The 19,375-nt window shown below is 35.4% G+C and overlaps 1 protein-coding gene across 6 annotated transcripts in view; it reads right to left on the bottom strand.

Moving 5' to 3' along the window:
- GPC5 (glypican 5) overlaps positions 1 to 19,375 on the bottom strand; it is a 1,583,243-nt gene that overhangs the window by 681,356 nt on the left and 882,512 nt on the right. For 2 of the 6 annotated variants that reach the window (XM_086330180.1, XM_086330181.1), the window contains exon 8: positions 265 to 295. The exons of the other annotated variants lie outside the window; for them this stretch is intronic. In XM_086330180.1, the coding sequence (XP_086186306.1) occupies positions 294 to 295 (2 nt within the window). In that variant the 3' untranslated portion in view covers positions 265 to 293. The remainder of the gene's footprint in view (positions 1 to 264; positions 296 to 19,375) is intronic. 6 annotated transcript variants of the gene reach the window in all.

The following is a 19,375-nucleotide window of genomic DNA, read 5'->3' as shown; positions in this document are numbered from 1 at the left end:
GGACAGAAGAGCTTGGTGGGCTACATTCTAAGGGGTCGCAATGAGTCAGACACAACTGAACAACTAACACTTTCACTACAAACCAAAAACTCAGCTAAAATGGATAAAGAAATCCTCTTTTAGCTTAGTCCAGTAATAATTCCAGGATACTGGTCTGGCTTGGGTCACTAGCCTGCCCCTCAAATGATCACATTGGCTAGAGGAATAAAATGCTTGAATGTGGCTTACTCTCCTTCTAAGAGACAGGAATAAGATTATTCTTACCTGTAACACATGGGTTCAAAGAAGGTGGTTCCTGAAACAAAATTTGAATGTTACTATCAGATAAAGGGAGAACATTTTCTGGACAGTGGGAACAATATTCGATTCCTAATATACCATTAGTTACAATCTGAATAAACACACCCCCAATACATATATTGAAGTCCTAACCCCCAAAGTGACTATTTTGGAAATGAAGCCTTTAAGGAGAAGGAGAAAACTAAGGTTCTCTTTCTTTAAGGAGAAAACTAAGGTTAAATGAGGTCAGAGTGGGGTTCTAACCCAATAGGACTGGTGTCCTTATGGGAAGAGATGCATGCTGGAAGTATGTGCACAGTGAAAAGGTCACATGAGGACATAACAAGAAGGCTCAGACCTCAGAGAGAGACCTTAGAAGAATCTGATCTTTAGCACCTGGATCTTGATATTCCAGCCTACAGAACTGAGAACTTCTGTTATTTAATCCACCCAGTGTATGACTGTTATGGTAACCTGAGAAATAATATACTGTGTTAAACACAATTGATAATTATTGAAGCTTGGAAAACGGGGAGAGAATCCAGGATTACATTTGAGTCAGATAAGAACTTGGGGACAATTTAAGCTTCTTTCAACTTCAAAGTATAGAAATAAATTCTATTCAAGGCCAGCGTTAAATATTGGCTAATGGCTTTAGTTGTCAATCTATATGAAACTAGGGACAATTACACGAGTATTTGTTTATAGACATAACTGGAAATAATTTTTTAAAAAAGCAAAATCCCAGGACATTGTTGATCTTTGAAGATCTTTTCTTTGCAAAGCTGAGATCAAGTGTTCAGAGTTTTCAGTCTATTTACAGAAATGCTTTTATATCATATCTTTTGAATAATTTTGATATCAAGTAACTATAACCTACACTATCAGTATCAATTTTTCCCTTTTTTAGCATAGTTTTGGGGCATCACTGAGACTATGTCAAGCAGGTGCCCTGTCATCGGTGTGATGAAGGTTTTTAACGGTATAGCTATTCACTGAATGATTTTATGTCAGAAAGTGTTGGTGCTCTTTTACTGCCAAGATTGTTGAATGAAATTACAGACCTAAATAAATGGAAAGACATTAGCGTTTATGAATAAGAAGACTTAATATTGCTAATATGGCAATATTTCCCAAGTTAATATACAGATTCAACAAATTCCTATCAAAATGTTAACTAGTTTCTTTGTAAAATTTGCCAAGGTAATCCTGAAAATTGTATGTACATTCAAGGAACTCAGAAAAGTCAAAACAATCTTGAAAGAACAAATGTTGGAAAACTCATTTCTCTATCTCAAAGTTAAAAAGCTACAGTAACTAGGATAATATGGTTGAGCATATAATCTCACATATATGATCAATAGATTCTGTAGTTGTAAATATTATTCAAGAAGATACTTTTTAAAAAAATGGTACAGTGACAACTGAATATTCATATGCAAAGAGAATGAAACTGAATACCTACCTACCATATGCAAAAATTTACTCAAAATGAATCAAACACCTAAATGAAAGAGCTAAAACAATGAGACTTAGAATAAAAAAGAAAACACAGGTGTCAGTCTCAGTTTCTTTACTATGAAACTGTAAACACAAGGAACAAGAGATAGACAAAAGCAAAGTGGACATGAAAATGAGAAACTTTGTGCTTCAAAAAATAAGAAACTAAAAGAACCTAGACAATGTGAGAGAACTTTTGCTAATCCTGTAGCTAGAAATGGAGTTAGTTATATTCAGAATATACAAAAACTTTTATAATTCAATAAGAAAAACAGTAATAATTCATTTTAAAATGGACAGAAAATTTGAGAAGACATTTCTTCAAAAAAGACCACCACTAGTACTCAGGGAAATGCCAATCCAAACCACATGAGATCACTTCACCCTCACTGGGATGGCTACAAAAAGAAAAACAGAAAAGGACTGATAAAAACTTGGATAAGCTGGGATCTTTATACACTACTCAGGAGTGTAAAACAGTATAGCTGCTTTGGAAAACAGAATGGGAGTACATCAAAATGTTATCATATTGCCTAGAGTTTTTTCTTTAAATTTTATTTTATTTTTAAACTTTACAATATTGTGTTGGTTTTGCCAAATATCGAAATGAATCCGCCACAGGTATACATGTGTTCCCCATCCTGAACCCTCCTCCCTCCTCCCTCCCCACACCATCCCTCTGGGTCGTCCCAGTGCACCAGCCCCAAGCATCCAGTATCGTGCATCGAACCTGGACTGGCGACTCGTTTCATATATGATATTATACATATTTCAATGCCATTCTCCCAAATCATCCCCCCCTCTCCCTCTCCCAGAGTCCAAAAGACTGTTCTATACATCAGTGTCTCTTTTGCTGTCTCATATACAGGGTTATTGTTACCATCTTTCTAAATTCCATATATATGCGTTAGTATACTGTATTGGTGTTTTTCTTTCTGGCTTACTTCACTCTGTATAATAGGCTCCAGTTTCATCCATCTCATTAGAACTGATTCAAATGTATTCTTTTTAATGGCTTAGTAATACTCCATTGTGTATATGTACCACAGCTTTCTTATCCATTCATCTGCTGATGGACATCTAGGTTGCTTCCATGTCCTAGCTATTATAAACGGTGCTATGATGAACATTGGGGTACACGTGTCTCTTTCAATTCTGGTTTCCTCAGTGTGTATGCCCAGCCTAGAGTTCTATTCTTGGTTATATACCAAAGAAAATGGAAAACTGCTCACACAAAACTTGATTATTCATAGGAACGTTATTCATAATAGATAAGATGGTAGCAATCCAAATGTCCAATGGCTTGTGAATGGATAAACAAAATGGTATATCCATACAACAGAATATTATTCAGCCAAAAAAGTGAAGTTACACTATCCCATGACTCTCTCTTATGTATTATGCATGATGTATCTACAACATGGATGAACCTTAAAAACACTATTCTAAGTGAAAGAAGCCAATCATAAAAACCATATATGATATGATTTCTTTTATAGAAATGTCTAGAATGGGCAAATCTATATAGACAGAAAAGTTAATTAGCTGTTGCCTAGATCTGGGGATAGATGTCGATGGGTATGTGGTTTCTTTTTAGGGTGAGGACAATATTCTAAAATTGACTGTGGTAACAGTTATACAGCTTTGTATACACCAAAAATCCACTGAATTTTATACTGTAAATAGATCATGTGTGAACTGTATCTCAAAAGATCTTATAATAGTTAATAGCATTTTAAAATATACTCAAAAGTAAATACAGGTTACAGGTATGTACACAATACACACACTTAGAAGGGACAGTCATATGATCATGATTTTTTATTAATTCTCATGCAGTAAAGTCGAAGAAACAAAGTCCTTCATTTGCATAGAATTCTTATTAACAAAAAGATAAGGCAAAAACTCAAGTATGCAGCAATGTCATCTTAGCTCATTGAAAGCTCAGGATGAGTCTTCAGAACATGTCAGTTCCCCCAGGTTAATCCCTCAAGATAAGATGTATGTTATGTTTCCAAGAATACTACCACAAGGAATCAGAGCAAAAAATGTATTGAAATCATACACTAAGATGTTTATATAATTATGACTATATAAGAAGATGCACAAGATGGCAACTACAAAGAGGACAAGGTCAGCAACTTGATAACGTGAGGGAGGAAATAGTAAATACAAGTAATCAAGACAAGAAAAAATGTTGATTGTGAGGAACAGAGACTTGCTGAACATCCTAGGTAATCTGGCTTTACCACTGGGAACTTTGTGCTAAGATTACTGTAAACACTTGATATCACTAACTTACACTCAAAAAAAGATACATGTCCATAGTCTGTTAATTTATAGGCACTTAGTTAAAACTTAATAGAAAATGACTAAGTCTCAAAGAACATGAAAAGAACAATTTTTAAAAATTTAAGTAGGAACCACTGATTTAAATCCATGAAATGATTTTTAAATATTCATATCAAAATAGCATTCAATTACTAAAACACTAAGACTGAAATGCTAATTCAGAGAGGTAAATTCAGTTTCAATTCCATAATTTCATCTCCATTCAACACATTTCAATATGTTTCTATTCCTACATGTAATACCTACTTCATGATATATTTTATAGACAGTCATACAAGTTATTAGATTTACATAGGCTTATGTCATTTACTGTGAAATGATAGTGTTATTAAATTCCACTTTAACATTTCTTTTTTATACATTTCACATTAAATCTATAGAAGCCCTTTTATCATTAAATCTGATTTTTTGAAATTCTGATCTAAAATAGATAGTTGATTATATTTAAGCATAGTATAAGCATTCTTAAGATATACTAATATTATGTTTCAAAATGGAACATTTTAAGTAAATCCTATTAAATTATTAATTTTATAATATTATAACAGATTATCAATGTTGCCTTATTTTATAAGAGGTCAGACAGGGGGACAGACTTCTATTATAGAGGAAGAAGAAATGTTCATCCATCTGAATGATTAGAAAAAAAGAAGTCTAAATTATTTTATCAACATGTCTCAAAAGAATTTTCCAATTTTAAAACCAGTTTCAGTAACATCTTAAGCTTTAGTACAACTAAAAATGCCAGTAACTATTTATGGCAATTATAAGAAAACAGAAAAAATGATGACTGAAAGAAAAAAAGTTTAAAAAGCAGCAAAATAGTACAGCTATTGGTAATAATCAATGGATATCATCCTATTTGTGTTGAATTGGAGATTTCAATTAGGATCATTTTTTTTTAAATAGAAGTATTTATTTTTTAAAAGAAGGATAATTGCTTTACAGTATTTTGTTGTTTTCTGTCAAACCTCAACGTGAATCAGCCATAGTTATACATATATCCCCTCCCTTTTGAACCTCCCTCCTATCTCCCTCCCCAGCCCTCTAGGTTGATACAGAACATACAGAAAATTCCCACTGGCTATCTATTTTACATACGGTAATGTAAATTTCCAGATTATTCTCATCATACATCTCACCCTTTCACCCTCTCCTCCCCTCTCCCCATCATAAGTCTATTCTCTATGTCTGTTTCTCCACTGATGCCCTGCAAATAAATTCAGTACCATTTTTCTAGATTCTGTATATATGCATTAGAATACAATATTTATTATTCTCTATCTGACTTACTCTACTCTGGATAATAGGCTCTAGGTTCATCCACCTCATTAGAACTGACTTAAATGTGTTCCTTTATATAGCTGAGTAATATTCCATTGTTTATATGTACCATAACTTTATCCATTCATCTGTTGATGGACATCTAGGTTGCTTTCATGCTTTATCTATTGTAAATAGCACTGCAATGAACAATGGGATACATGTGTCTTTTTCAATTGTGGCTTCCTCAGGGTATATGCCTATGAGTGGGATTGCTGGGTCATATGTGGTTTTATTCCTAGTTTTTTTTTAATTTATTTATTTTAATTGGAGGCTAATTACTATTATAGGATCACTATTAAATAAAGTTTTCTTTCCTAGGTGTGTTAAGATGTTCCTCTCAGTTCGCTAAGTTAAGCAGCCCATCATTTTTGACAGAAAAAAAAATTGGGCCACTGCACTTAATCAAATAGCAGTCTATTTAAATGTACAAAATTCAACTTAGCTAGCAACTACAGAAGGAATGGGCAGAAGAATGATGTATGTAGAATATAGATAAAATATTGAAGACATAAAATGTATAAATACATGGTTTTTATATAGGCAATCAAGTAAGTGAAGTGGTATTTAATATTTAAATAAGGGAAAATTCAGGGTATAAAGAACAATTCTACTTATCAGGAGTATCTTAAGAAAATATATATTAGAGAGCCAACAGCAGACTACAGCCAATCCAAGAGTACTTGAGGAAAATAAAAATTTTCCTATTTTAACATGTACTAAAAGACGTCATTTCTTGATTAAAAAATTCATAGAAACAAGCCTTTGAGTAAATTAAATGGTGACTTTTATTTAAGAGTATGAAGCCTATGAAAAAAGGTAGCAGTGGCCATAGGACTGGAAAAGGTCAGTTTTCATTCCAATCCCAAAGAAAGGCAATGTCAAAGAATGCTCAAACTACCGCACAATTGCACTCATCTCACATGCTAGTAAAGTAATGCTCAAGCAATACGTGAACCATGAACTTCCTGATGTTCAAGCTGGTTTTAGAAAAGGCAGAGGAACCAGAGATCAAATTGCCAACATCCGCTGGATCACAGAAAAAGCAAAAGAGTTCCAGAAAAACATCTATTTCTGCTTTATTGACTACGCCAAAGCCTTTGACTATGTGGATCACAATAAACTGTGGAAAATTCTGAAAGAGATGGGAATACCAGACCACCTGACCTGCCTCTTAAGAAATTTGTATGCAGGTCAGGAAGCAACAGTTGGAACTGGACATGGAACAACAGACTGGTTCCAAATAGGAAAAGGAGTACGTCAAGGCTGTATATTGTCACCCTGCTTATTTAACTTGTATGCAGAGCACATCATGAGAAACGCTGGACTGGAAGAAGCACAAGCTGGAATCAAATTTGCTGGGAGAAATATCAATAACCTCAGATATGCAGACGACACCACCCTTATGGCAGAAAGTGAAGAGGAACCGAAAAGCCTCTTGATGAAAGTGAAAGTGGAGAGTGAAAAAGTTGGCTTAAAGCTCAGCATTCAGAAAACTAAGATCATGGCATCAAGTCCCATCACTTCATGGGAAATAGATGGGGAAACAGTGGAAACAGTGTCAGTTTATTTTGGGGGGGCTCCAAAAATCACTGCAGATGGTGACTGCAGCCATGAAGTTAAAAGATGCTTACTCCTTGGAAGGAAAGTTATGACCAACCTAGATAGCATATTCAAAAGCAGAGACATTACTTTGCCAACAAAGGTCCGTCTAGTCAAGGCTATGGTTTTTCCTGTGGTCATGTATGGATGTGAGAGTTGGACTGTGAAGAAGGCTGAGCGCCAAAGAATTGATGCTTTTGAACTGTGGTGTTGGAGAAGACTCTTGAGAGTCCCTTGGACTGCAAGGAGATCCAACCAGTCCATTCTGAAGGAGATCAGCCCTGGGATTTCTTTGGAAGGAAGGATGCTAAAGCTGAAACTCCAGTACTTTGCCCACCTGATGGGAAGAGTTGACTCATTGGAAAAGACTCTGATGCTGGGAGGGATTGGGGACAGAAGGAGAAGGGGACGACAGAGGATGAGATGGCTGGATGGCATCACTGACTCGATCGATGGACGTGAGTCTGAGTGAAGTCCGGGAGTTGGTGATGGACAGGGAGGCCTGGCGTGCTGCCATTCATGGGGTCACAAAGAGTCGGACACGACTGAGCGACTGAAGTGAACTGAACCATTTCTTTGCCCTAAACCAACTTTCTTTGATTAAGTTAATGCAAATAGAGGGTTAACCTCCTCTAAAATTATAAATTACAGTTAAAGGCTTTCCTGTTTGTTAGACACTCAAGTCATGTCCAACTCTGTAGCCTGCCAGGCTCCTCTATACATGAAATCCTCCAGGTAAGAATACTGGAGTGTGTAGCCATTTCCTCCTCCAGGCAATCTTCCTGACCCAGGGATTGAACCCAGGTCTCCTGCACTGCAAGCAGATTTTTTAAGGTCTGAGCCACCAGGTAAACCCTCAAGGCTTTCTTAGGTACTTAAAATTTTAATATTCCCCTTCCTCTGCTCCCTGACTTTCAGATTTATATCTTTCTACCGGGCTATATCCCTTCTCCAGTACATCTTCCCTACCCATTCTAGTATTCTTGGGCTTAGCCTGTGGCTCAGCTGGTAAAGAATTCGCCTGCAATGTGGGAGATCTGGGTTGGGAAGAACCCCCGGAGAAGGGAAAGGCTACCCACTCCAGTATTCTGGCCTGGAGAATGTCATGGACTGTATAGTCCATGGGGTCACAAAGGGTTGGACACAACTGAATGCCTTTCACTTCACTCACCAGGCTGTATAGCACAAAACTGTTGATACTGTTTTTTATATATTGCTCCAATTTAAAAATACAGACTAGATTCTCTGCCAATCTGTAAATGATCCAAATTCAGCCCCAGATGAACAAATATTTACATTGTTGTCTCAACAACGATTCATTTGCTTCCTCTTTCAGTGTGAATTGCTCAAAACTGTAGTAAGATACCAGTGTCTTTTTAAGGGCTACAAAATTTGCTTTCTGCAGTAAAACTGGTACTTGACGATAGAAATGATTTTCAACTCCTCCCTATGCATCCGATTTTGTATACAAATTGGTTGCTTAAAGGCAGATTCACCATTTATCTGCTATTTTTTTTAATTTTATTTTATTTTAAAACTTTACATAATTGTATTATTTTTGCCAAATCCCTTTCTGATATGGTACCAAAGACATTGTTCTTCCTTAACCCTGAAATGAGATGACGATCAAGCATTTAAGTGTAAAAGCATTTTGTAGCCATAGTGGCAACAAAGAAATAATCTAAAGACAGACCAAAAGATTGCATGGCAGCTACAAAAGAGTGGCTGACATTTAGATATGATAGAAATGCTCAATTTAGCTCAAGCAATTCTTAAAAGAGTACCATTCATATTTACTAAGAAGTTCTCCAGGTCAAGTTGAAGATTTTGTTGAAAAAAAAATTCAATACTCTTGCCTGAAAGGTCAAAAAAAATGTATAAGTTTTGATAACTGCTTCAATTGCACATTTAGCATAGTCTGTTTAGATAAGAAAAGAACCATTCTACAAATTATATTTAATAGGAGGAAAGCTTAGATTAAAGCCACCGACTACGAGAAACTTCTACCTCAGAAATGTTTTTTTATACCTAAAATCTTTGCTGTATTTCAGGCTATAAGTCCATGACAAATTCTCTAAGTTTGGTAACTTCCTACCCATTTTAAGGTCTTATTTTAGAAATGTAGATTATAGCTTTCAAAATAAGAATTTCTATCAAGAAAGAATATAAGATGGGTCTATTGTACTCCTGAGTTTCCATTAGTGAATGGTGATAGATTCTATTCGTCAGACACATGAGAAATATTGCTGACCCCAGTCAGCTTTAGTTGAACATTTGACAGTCTTTTACTCAACTTTAAGGATATAGAAATGCTATATCATTTAAGACAGGAGCCATGAAAATAACCTTGCAATATTACTGCTAGCTTGTCTCTGTATTAAAATAAAATTATTTGGCTTACTAAGTAGAACTTAACTATCAGCATTAGTCCCCATACAATGAGAAATGGAATGTTGCCTGCCATGTCAGTAAACAAAGGATCTCAGAGTTATCAGTGATCGCAGCCACTGCTGGCAGTGAGCTGGTGAGCTGATGAACCCTGGGGTAATTCTGGAAGGAAAAAAATACCTGCCATCTAGCAGCCAGATTGCACTGCAGCCAATCCCAATGGTGAGTTCCAAGGAAACTCTGGATGTGAAAACGCAGGACACTGGCCCCAGACAGCTGACGTGTGTGTCAAAGAAAGTATTTCAGTGAGCCCAGATCTTTGCATCGTCCCTTATGCAGAAAAGCACTAAATGTCTTAACTTGGGATATCCGCTGCTGCTACTGCTGCTAAGTCGCTTCAGTCGTGTCCGACTCTGTGCGACCCCATAGATGGCAGCCCACCAGGATCCCCCATCCCTGGTATTCTCCAGGCAAGAACACTGGAGTGGGTTGCCATTTCCTTCTCCAATGCATGAAAGTGAAAAGGGAAAGTGAAGTCGCTCAGTCATGTGCAACTCTTCGCAACCCCATGGACTGCAGCCTACCAGGCTCCTCCATCCATGGGATTTTCCAGGCAAGAGTACTGGAGTGGGGTGCCATCGCCTTCTCCTGGGATATCTAGTTTTATTTAAATAATGTTTTGATATTCAGACTATCTTCCCTTTATTGCAAATCCTTATGTATCCTGGATCCCACCTTGCCTCTTCAGAGCAGTTCTCTCAGGGTTACTTGAGATGCTGTCTCCCAGGCTTAAAGTCTTAAAAATTTCTGCCAAACAAAACGTAACTCTGAACTTCTAAGTCGTGAATATTTTTTAAGTCAACACACATTGTTTTCTACTTTTACACATTTTTGGAAAATTTGATTGTATGGACATGCCAACACAACCACTGCAACATATCAGACTAGATGGAAAGCATGATTTATTTTTCTTTCTACAATTAAGAAAAGTATCAAAAGGAAGCAAGACTGTGGTATCAGTCTATCAAAATAGTTCATAATCATAAGATATTATGTGAAGTTTCATTCATCCCATTGAGAACAAGGAGTTCACTCTTAGAGAACTTCTATCTAGCATTTATGTTTTTCTTCAAGTAACCTCTAAAAGTATATATAGTTGGATCTATGTACTTCCACAGGTAGGTAAAAATTAGATTAAGCTAGCTTAATTTTAATCCTTTTTACCTCTTGATGATAAAGTTAAATTCATCTCAGGGGGAATTAAAGCACCCTACTTTGTGAGGAATGCTTTAGGGATCTCTGCATCTATTAATGGACCGACAGGTGTTCTCCAAACAATTAGGACTAATTAGCATTTTTGTTGACTAGATTGAAAAGGGAGCTCTGGAAGAAACACTTAATGGCCAAATAAATGATTATTTCACCCTTGGAATTTTCTTTGCCAGTGAAGAGGTAAAATGTACTGTGGAGAAGTCTGGAAAAGGGAAAATTGCTTACTCCATGATTATTATCATGAGTTAACTTCCTTTAAGAGATCAAAAAAAAATTGTTATAATTCAAACTAGATTTCCAATTACAATGGCTACCAGATACAACTGTTGGATCATTTACATAGTTTGTGGTGGTTTCGTAGCTAAGTTGTCTGACTCCTATGACCCCATGGACTGGAATCCACCAGGTTCCTCTGTTCGTGGCACTTCCCAGGCAAGAGTACTGGAGTGGGCTGCCATTTCCTCCACCAGGGGTACTTCCTGACCCAGAGATCGAACACATGTTTACTATGTCTCCTGCATTGCAGGCAGATTCTTTATCCACTGAGCTATCATGGAAGCCCCCTTACATAATTTACCTCTTAACATTAGATAAGTCTTATAATTTTGGTACTAATATTACCATATTTGCCCTTAAAAATTGATATTTGAAGAGGATATTTAACATACCCAAAATTATAAAAACAACAAACTCCAATCCTTGGCTAATCCATTGTAAATGGCTTTTGTTTTCCCATGACACCTTGCCACCTCTCCATCTATCCTTTATTTTCTAAGGACATCTCATATTGAGGTTTTTATTTTTGAAACTGGGAAAACATGATGAATTATATAAGGTCATTAGTTATGGGTTTGTAATTTTATAGAAATTTTATAAAAAATCCACTTTATATCTCCTCTATTAATCAGCATAATTTTGAGAATTTACTGCAAATCAATCATTCAACCAGACTCTGAAAAACGGGGTAATTAAAACAGCCCTTGCCCTAAAGGAAAGAGCTAATTAGCAGCATGCTTCAATATAAAATTTTAAGTCTATTCTGATTATTATTTATACCCATTTTCATGTCATCTCTCTTGAGTTTGCCACAGTCACATAAAGGTAATTGACTCAGTGAATCATTAATAAACACAGCAATTATTTAAGTTACTTCTGATGTTAAGATACTGAGAATGAGAAAGTCACAGATACTAGAAATCTCAAAATTAGAACCTAGTAAAGTTAAGAATCTGTTGATAAAGTACAATGACAAAATCATAATAAAGTTGTTTCAATGTCACTGAAGGTTTAAGTTAACATTGTTCACCATATATTAGATATTCTCCTCTAAACACACATTGGTGGTAAGAGGTATTAAATACAATTTGACCATCTTCAAAGTTTTAAAAATCCCAAACTGCATTATACCTCCAGAATAAACCTGAAAATGTACTGCTACTAAGGTAGCAGTATCTTAAGAAGCTATTATATAAAGATTCTGAACATTTCAATTTATAGATAAGTTTTGGAATAGTTATTTACCTAAATGTAGGAGACACAAGTTTGATCCCTAGGTCAGGAAGACCTCCTGGAAAAGGAAATGACTAACCCACTCCAGTATTCCTGCCTGGGAAATCCCTTAGAGAAGCCTGGCTAGGTTACTCTAGCAGTTGCAAAAGAGTCCTATATGACTTAGCGAATAAACAACATCAACAAATTATTAATATGTGCAAAACAGTTTTCTTTTTGATCTAGATTTTTCACATTAGACTACATTTGCTCTGGATCTGACAATCTAAAGAATACTGATAAGATTTTTTATATTTTACCTTACAAAAATATGAATAAAAATTTACTTTATAAGTTTCCTTTAATAAATTATCAATCTTAAGATAGTAGCATAAGAAAGCTAGTAATTAATTTTAATAAATAAATTCCATATTAATACAATTCTGTTTTTAAAGTACATGGGGAGATAAAGGACCATAAAGTAATGTCAAAGAGCACCTGTACCAACCTGCCATTGGAACACACAAGAGCTCAAAGCCACCAAGACAATTCTTTCAAATATCTCTATTACAGCATAATGTTTTGTCACATTCACTTTTATAAGACTCAAAAGCTAGTGTAACTTTTGAAAGTTCAAAAAATAATCAAGCATGGTTGCTCATGAATTAGACACAAAAAGCCAAATATATAAAAAAAACTCAAAGTTATAAATAATAGCTTCTCAAAGGACTTAAGACAGACCATATTGATGTCACAACAGAGCATAAACTTTAACAATCTTTATTTTGCTTTTATCAGATGCTCAACTTAAAAATACACTCTTTATTCACAAGTCAGATTTTATTAAAGGCATGAAATAAACTGATAGTAAATCTCAGCTCCCATAAATTCATTCATACAACAGGATTTAGTGAGAGATGAGTAGTTTTGTTCTCCTTCTCAAATAACAAGCTGATTAAAAATATATTAGCATATTTTCTATAATAGATTAAAAGTGAAATATTACCTTTCCCAAATATAGAATTTTAAGTTATAATTGATTCATATAATTCAAAGGATAATCAATGACAAGATTTTAAGAAAAGCAATTTTCAGTGCTCTTCTTTGAATCTCAGTTCCTCACTCCTGTTCTCCAGAGAAAAACTTTTAGCTAGTTGAGTTCTTTCTTCAACAATTCAGCTCCATACCTAAATAAATATAGTTACACTACTATTGCTTGAATTATCAATCTCAGAAACTAATGACTTCCTGCTGTAGCACATAGGATTTAGTTTCTTAAACTCCCGTCTCTAACATTTCCACTCCCTCTAGAACTGCTTTTGGTTAAATCAACGGGTAGCTTCTACATTTTCATGTTGTTTTTTAGTTGCTAAGTCGTGTCTAACTCCTATGTAATCCCATAAACTGTTGCCTGCCAGGCTCGTCTGTCCATGCAATTCTCCAAGCAAGAATACTGGAGTGGGTTACTATTCCCTTCTCCAGGGGATCTGCTCCACCTAGGGATCAAACCTGTGTTTCCTGTTTGGCAGGCAGATTCTTCAACACTGAGCCATCCTGGAAAGCCCACTGAGCTGAGCTACATAGTATCTATAATTATTTTTGCCTTCTTGTGCAAGTTCCTACTTTGCTATTATTTTTAGTTTCCTGTCTTAGCATGTACACACTTTTTGTTCTTGAGACAGCCACAATCACTGTTTTCTCCATGTACTTAAGTAAATCAATGTTTTCCAACTAATACCTTCCAAGGTAGGTAGACCTTTATTATTCTTCTTGGCTACCATCCCTGTGGGGGTTTCAGCTTGCTGCTCTATCTGCAGTGGGACAGTTTTAACATTGCAAAATTATTTCTCTGTAATTTCTAAATGTTGTTACAACTCCTAACAAGCATGCATCGGAGAAGAAAATGACAACCCACTCCAGTATTCTTGCCTGGAGAATCCCAGGGACAGAGGAGTCTGGTGGGCTGCCGTCTATGAGGTCGCAGAGTCAGACACGACTGGTGACTTGGCATCAGTAGCAGGTGTATATAAGCTCCCTTAATTTTATATAACTTGACTTTCTTATCCTTTCATTAGATGCTTAACTTGTGGTATTTTTAAATACAATACCTTATTTTATACTATTATATTTTGTAGTATTTATGTGCCTTTAGGGAAACTTTTGAACACATTATATGTCTAGTATCTTTTTTCCCTTTCAGAAATTTCCTCTACTTCCTTTACTAGAATATTTTTCCAAAACTTTTTCCTGTGTTTTTATTTATGCTTTCTACATTGAAGACTTTCCTCAACTACCTGGTGATCTTTGACTGTTAAGCCTTTATAAGAGTGTAGATTGGTAGGCTTCACTGAAGGTTACTCACTCGGGGTAACCTTCAGTGAAGCCTATCACTATCTGAAGAGTTACCCGAGGCCATCTAGAGTCTCTGAGGAATAATTGTCTAATCTTATACTGGGGGTGCTCTTTTGATGCCGACTTCGGGTGACTGGAAAGACAAAAGGGATCTAAAGGACGGTATTCAATTTATAAATATCGTCCATTTTACCATGGGGGAGATTTATTTCCATTTTCCCCTTAGCCTGGTTTGTCCACATCCAGAGTCTTTATATCCTTTTTTTTCCTCCTTCAGAAAGAAATTCCTAGCCTGTTTCAGAAAGGCCCAGAAGAGAAATGAACTCTGGTATTCACCTGGTTTACTCAAGAATGAAGACAGAACTGGATTTCTAACATCTTCATGTAATATTGACTTCCGATAATTTCCACTGCTTTTGGATTTAGGGGGTCCAAGTTCAGGACCTTTCCTGGGATTCCCTAGTTGTGCCCTTGGTCTCTCTGAAGTTCCTACTCTTGCTCAATAGCCACTCTTGGTCCTTAATAGGCTCTGCATCTTTTCTCCCTGTTGTCTCAGTTCATATGGTAGTTGACACCTTGCTGTCATTTTTATATGCTTTAAAGAGGGGAAAATGTTTAATTAATCTTCTGCAATTATTTGGAAGTGTTAAAATAACCTCAAAGTTGTAAATTTGTTTTAAATTGAGCAAAACACTAACCAAGATTCTCTGAAGAGTTATCAGAAGGGATAGATCTTCAGAATATTAATTGCTCTTCTCTTATAAATTGACAATTCTATTATATCAAAAGTTCAGTACTTAAATGGCTTTCAAACTTCTCCTTTTGAAATTCTATCCAGTGGATTTTTAGCTTGCAGCTATTGCCTCATAGTTAGCAATTAGTTTTCAAAAGAGAAATTTTAAACAAAAACAAAGAAAATATGATATTGAGCCCTTGGGAAAGGGTTTATAAAGACATTTTGGGGAAAGAATTTGAGATTGGCATTAGTTTTTTTTTTTTTTCTAGAAACTGTTCTAACTTAAGGATAGTTTATGTATTATTTTGTATGTACACATATATACTTAATATAATTCTCTTGAGTAATTATTGTTCCTTTTATATGTATCCAGAAAGCAACTGGCAGAAGTTCATGCATTTTTATTCCAGGTCAATTAATCAAAATTATTTGACTCTACTAATCATTTACAGAACACTAAATCATTTAAAATTCAACAGCTGCATTTTATTTTGACTTTCCCTCATATTCTAAATTCCAGTCTTTGTATAGATTCTGAGATCAGATGAAAGTTGTGAAATAATAGCTACTTCAATGACATTTTCTATTATAAAAAATGAATCACTTAATACGGTACAAATGAATTCATTGAAGTCAAAGACATGATTCATGCAGAGTATAAGCAGCGAAAGGTGACATAAGAAAAGGAGTTTCCATGTTCTAATACCTTAAAATCAGACAGGAGAGGAGATGTGGACATATCATGAAGTTGACTAATGCCATAAGTTAATCAAAGTAAAACTGATAGAGTCAGAATATTCCAGAGTCATTTCCATTTTTGGAACAGTGAGAAAGTCAGGAATAATTTTGGGGAGGGGTGTCCATCCATGCCCAGTACTGAGCTACTCAGTAGGTGATGGAGAGAGAGGTGGTTGGGACTAAGGAACAGGTACAAAAGCTGTAAAATGTTAACTGACCAACTGACAGAAGTTGTAAAATGTAACTGACAGAACGGTGGGGGGTTCCCAAGATTATCCCTTTTGGTGGTTTGTTAGGACAACTCACAGGCCTCAGGCTTTCTCAACTGTAGAACTGAGAGCAGATAAAAGTTCAGAAAAGGGAAAAGGAACAGAGGCCAAAAGTTAACAGGAAACCAGAGAGTCTTCAACAGTCTTCTTAGTAGAGCCATGCAGAACATGCTCACATCCTCCACCAACAGGACGGTGACATGTATGAAACGTTATCCACAAGGGAAGCTCACTTGACCTGAGTTCAGGGTTTTTGTTGGGGGTCATACAGGCAACTTCTTCCTAACACCCAAAATCTAGACTTTCAGAATGAAAGCAGGTATTCACCATTAGCCAGTGTTTATACAAGTATTTTAGGCAAGTGATTCATTTTAACCATTTCTGAGAACGGTGAGAATCCTCTTGAAATCCCTGTTAGCATAAGCCAGCCAAGGCAAGCAGGCCTTGCTAAGGAAAGCAGTCTCAGGCCAGCTATGTTACTTCTCTGCATAATTATACACTACAGAACACAGTTTGTAAAAGGTCTTGAAAATTTTAAGTTTAAAAATGTTTTCTGAAACATTTAATCTTGCCTTTAAGATTATTCTGATACACTTTGAAAAACTTAACAAGTAGACTTCTTGTTCTGCCATAGTGAAATGTCCTAGAGACTCATTCATTGCTCTGAGAAAACACTTTCAGGTCAAGAATACAGTTACTGATAGTAGCATTCTAATAGTGTGACCAGTACAGTAGGTGAAATTTTCTTTCATTAGTTCTAATAGTGCAAATAGTTCTTTTTAGAATTCAGATTTTCTTTAGTCCCAAGTTATCACAACCTATTTGCGCACTGTTTTCTGTTTCAAATCTAAGAACAATTTTCATGTGCAAACTGGTTGATAAAAACTTTGGACATGTGTGTGCTGGATGCTTAGTTTTTCAAAGTGCCATAAATTGCTTCATGAACACATTTCAGTTTTGCTCATTTGTTTATTTCTTCTCATACTCTTAGAGAGTACACTTACAACTTTTAGACAAAATATTTCACAGCAATAAGGCTAGACTGAAGATGAAATGCCCTTCACAAAACATTTTAATTAAAGGTCTTTTTTTGCTGCTTAAAAATTTGCTCTTTCATGAACTGCAATTTGTGCTGTCAACAAAGCTGGCTTTCATTCTATATATATATATATATATGAAAAACTAGTTTTCTGAACTTTTCCTTTCAAGCCAATTTTTACCACCCAGAGTCATAATAATATAGAGTAAAATATCCACGTGGACAAAGATATTAATGAGGTTTCATCTTTTTATGTCATATGCTGACTTCAAATTTATACCTTCTAATCTCTGTGACTAAAGAAATAAGATCAACTTGCAGAAGCACAGTGGTTTTTTTTGCAAAGAAATGGTGAATAGAAGAAAGTTTAATAGTATATAAAAAAAATTCCCCAAATAGCTAATTACAGCTGTTGTCCTGCTGATGGAAGATCTTTGATACATTCTAAAGGATTAGGTTCCTCTGAGATTGCTAAAGAAAGTACAACTAAGAAGCAAATTCTGACCCTTGATATTAAATCAAGTTTACTTTATCTCCAAAATACAGCAGGACTAAGTTTGGTTACAATTAGGTATAATTAACATGAAGATTATTTCCATGTATCAAAACCAGAGGAAGAAGCCTTGCACATTTCCTAGGTCCAACTTTCATAAAACAGAATAGCCTTAAGGTCTAGTGTAAACTCTTATATTTGTGCTATTTATCTGAACAGAAAATTGTCATTTCTTTCAGCTTCCACAACAGGTTCTAATGGTTATATACCCTGTAAGAGTAAGTTATACAAATGAGGACAGAAAATAGATACAGAAAGTTACATTCAGGATTTATAGTCCCCACAATAAATCTGCAAACTCAAAAATTTTTCAATAAGCCTAAAACAGTTTTGCACAAAGTATGAAAATACATTCCGCAGCCCAACGCCTGGTGCATACTGATGCTGTTTGGCAGAGCATTATCATTCTGTTTTTGTTGAATGCTGTTTTTCTATAAATATGAAAATTTATACTATTTGAACAATAGTTTTAAGTTAGTTATCAATACCACTAATATTTGAAACTAAGAATTGTATTTAAGAAACTCATAGGAAGAAACATGCTTAAATTGGGAAATATTCTCTAAATGAAATAAAGCTATGAAAGATAATATGGGAGGGTCTAGAAAAATAACAAAGGAAAGGACAAGAAAACATTCTCAACAAATTTTAAGGATGTCAAAAGAACAGAACAGTGAAAAGAATGAAATTGTTTTGGGTCTGAAAACCAGCTTCATTTCTTAGGTTTGCCTTAATCTTTCTAATAGTTTCAAATTAGCATTTTCTTCTTTGACCATCTGTTGTTTCTGCTTTAGTGTTTTCTTCTCTTAATTTACTGTAATTAAACTTCTGTAATTATTTCTATCAAGTCTCAGTTCATGTGCACGTCTATTTAGACAATTTCAAATGCATCAAATAAATAGCGCTATCATTCAAATGTGAAAAATATTTTAAGGATATTTTATAGCCAGCTATTTTGGTGGTTTTGCCTCCCATTTTCCCCTATTAATCCAGCGAGCTCAGAGAAGATGATAGACGAGCAGACGAGGCCTCCTGCATTCAGGACTTTTCTTACCCTTTTACACAGTGGCATATGGTGCTGAGAGATACAGAATTGATCGGAGAGACCACAGGAAGATAGGTTCTTTGCCACAATACAAAGCGCCACTTCACTGCATAGATTAGCTTCAAGGAAACAAAGAGATAAGAAAGTTTCCATCCGCTAAAGGTCAAGAACCCAACTCCTTTACTTGCAACATTCAAAATGCCATGATTCATAAAATGCTTCTGCTTAACTACTGTTTAAATGATAAGTGAATGAAGCTAGTAAGACAGTGAGGTTCATTGTGTAGAATTATGTGTATTTTTCTGTGGTAAGCTTAATATGATACAGCTATATAGCAGGAGTACAGGAGCTCCAGAGTGTGTCAAGAGATGAAGAGGGGACTGTGAGCTGGAATTCCAGCTGAGACAGTTTACAATGGAAGTAAATCTTACCCTGCTAA

The sequence above is a fragment of the Bos grunniens genome, chromosome 12 (genome assembly GCF_055505025.1).
Source record: "Bos grunniens cultivar Pamir isolate PY7600 chromosome 12, Bosgru_T2T1.0, whole genome shotgun sequence".
In the NCBI taxonomy this organism is placed as follows: Eukaryota; Metazoa; Chordata; class Mammalia; order Artiodactyla; family Bovidae; genus Bos; species Bos grunniens.
Note: the sequence above shows the minus strand (reverse complement) of the source record. Positions and strands in the feature narration are given on the sequence as shown.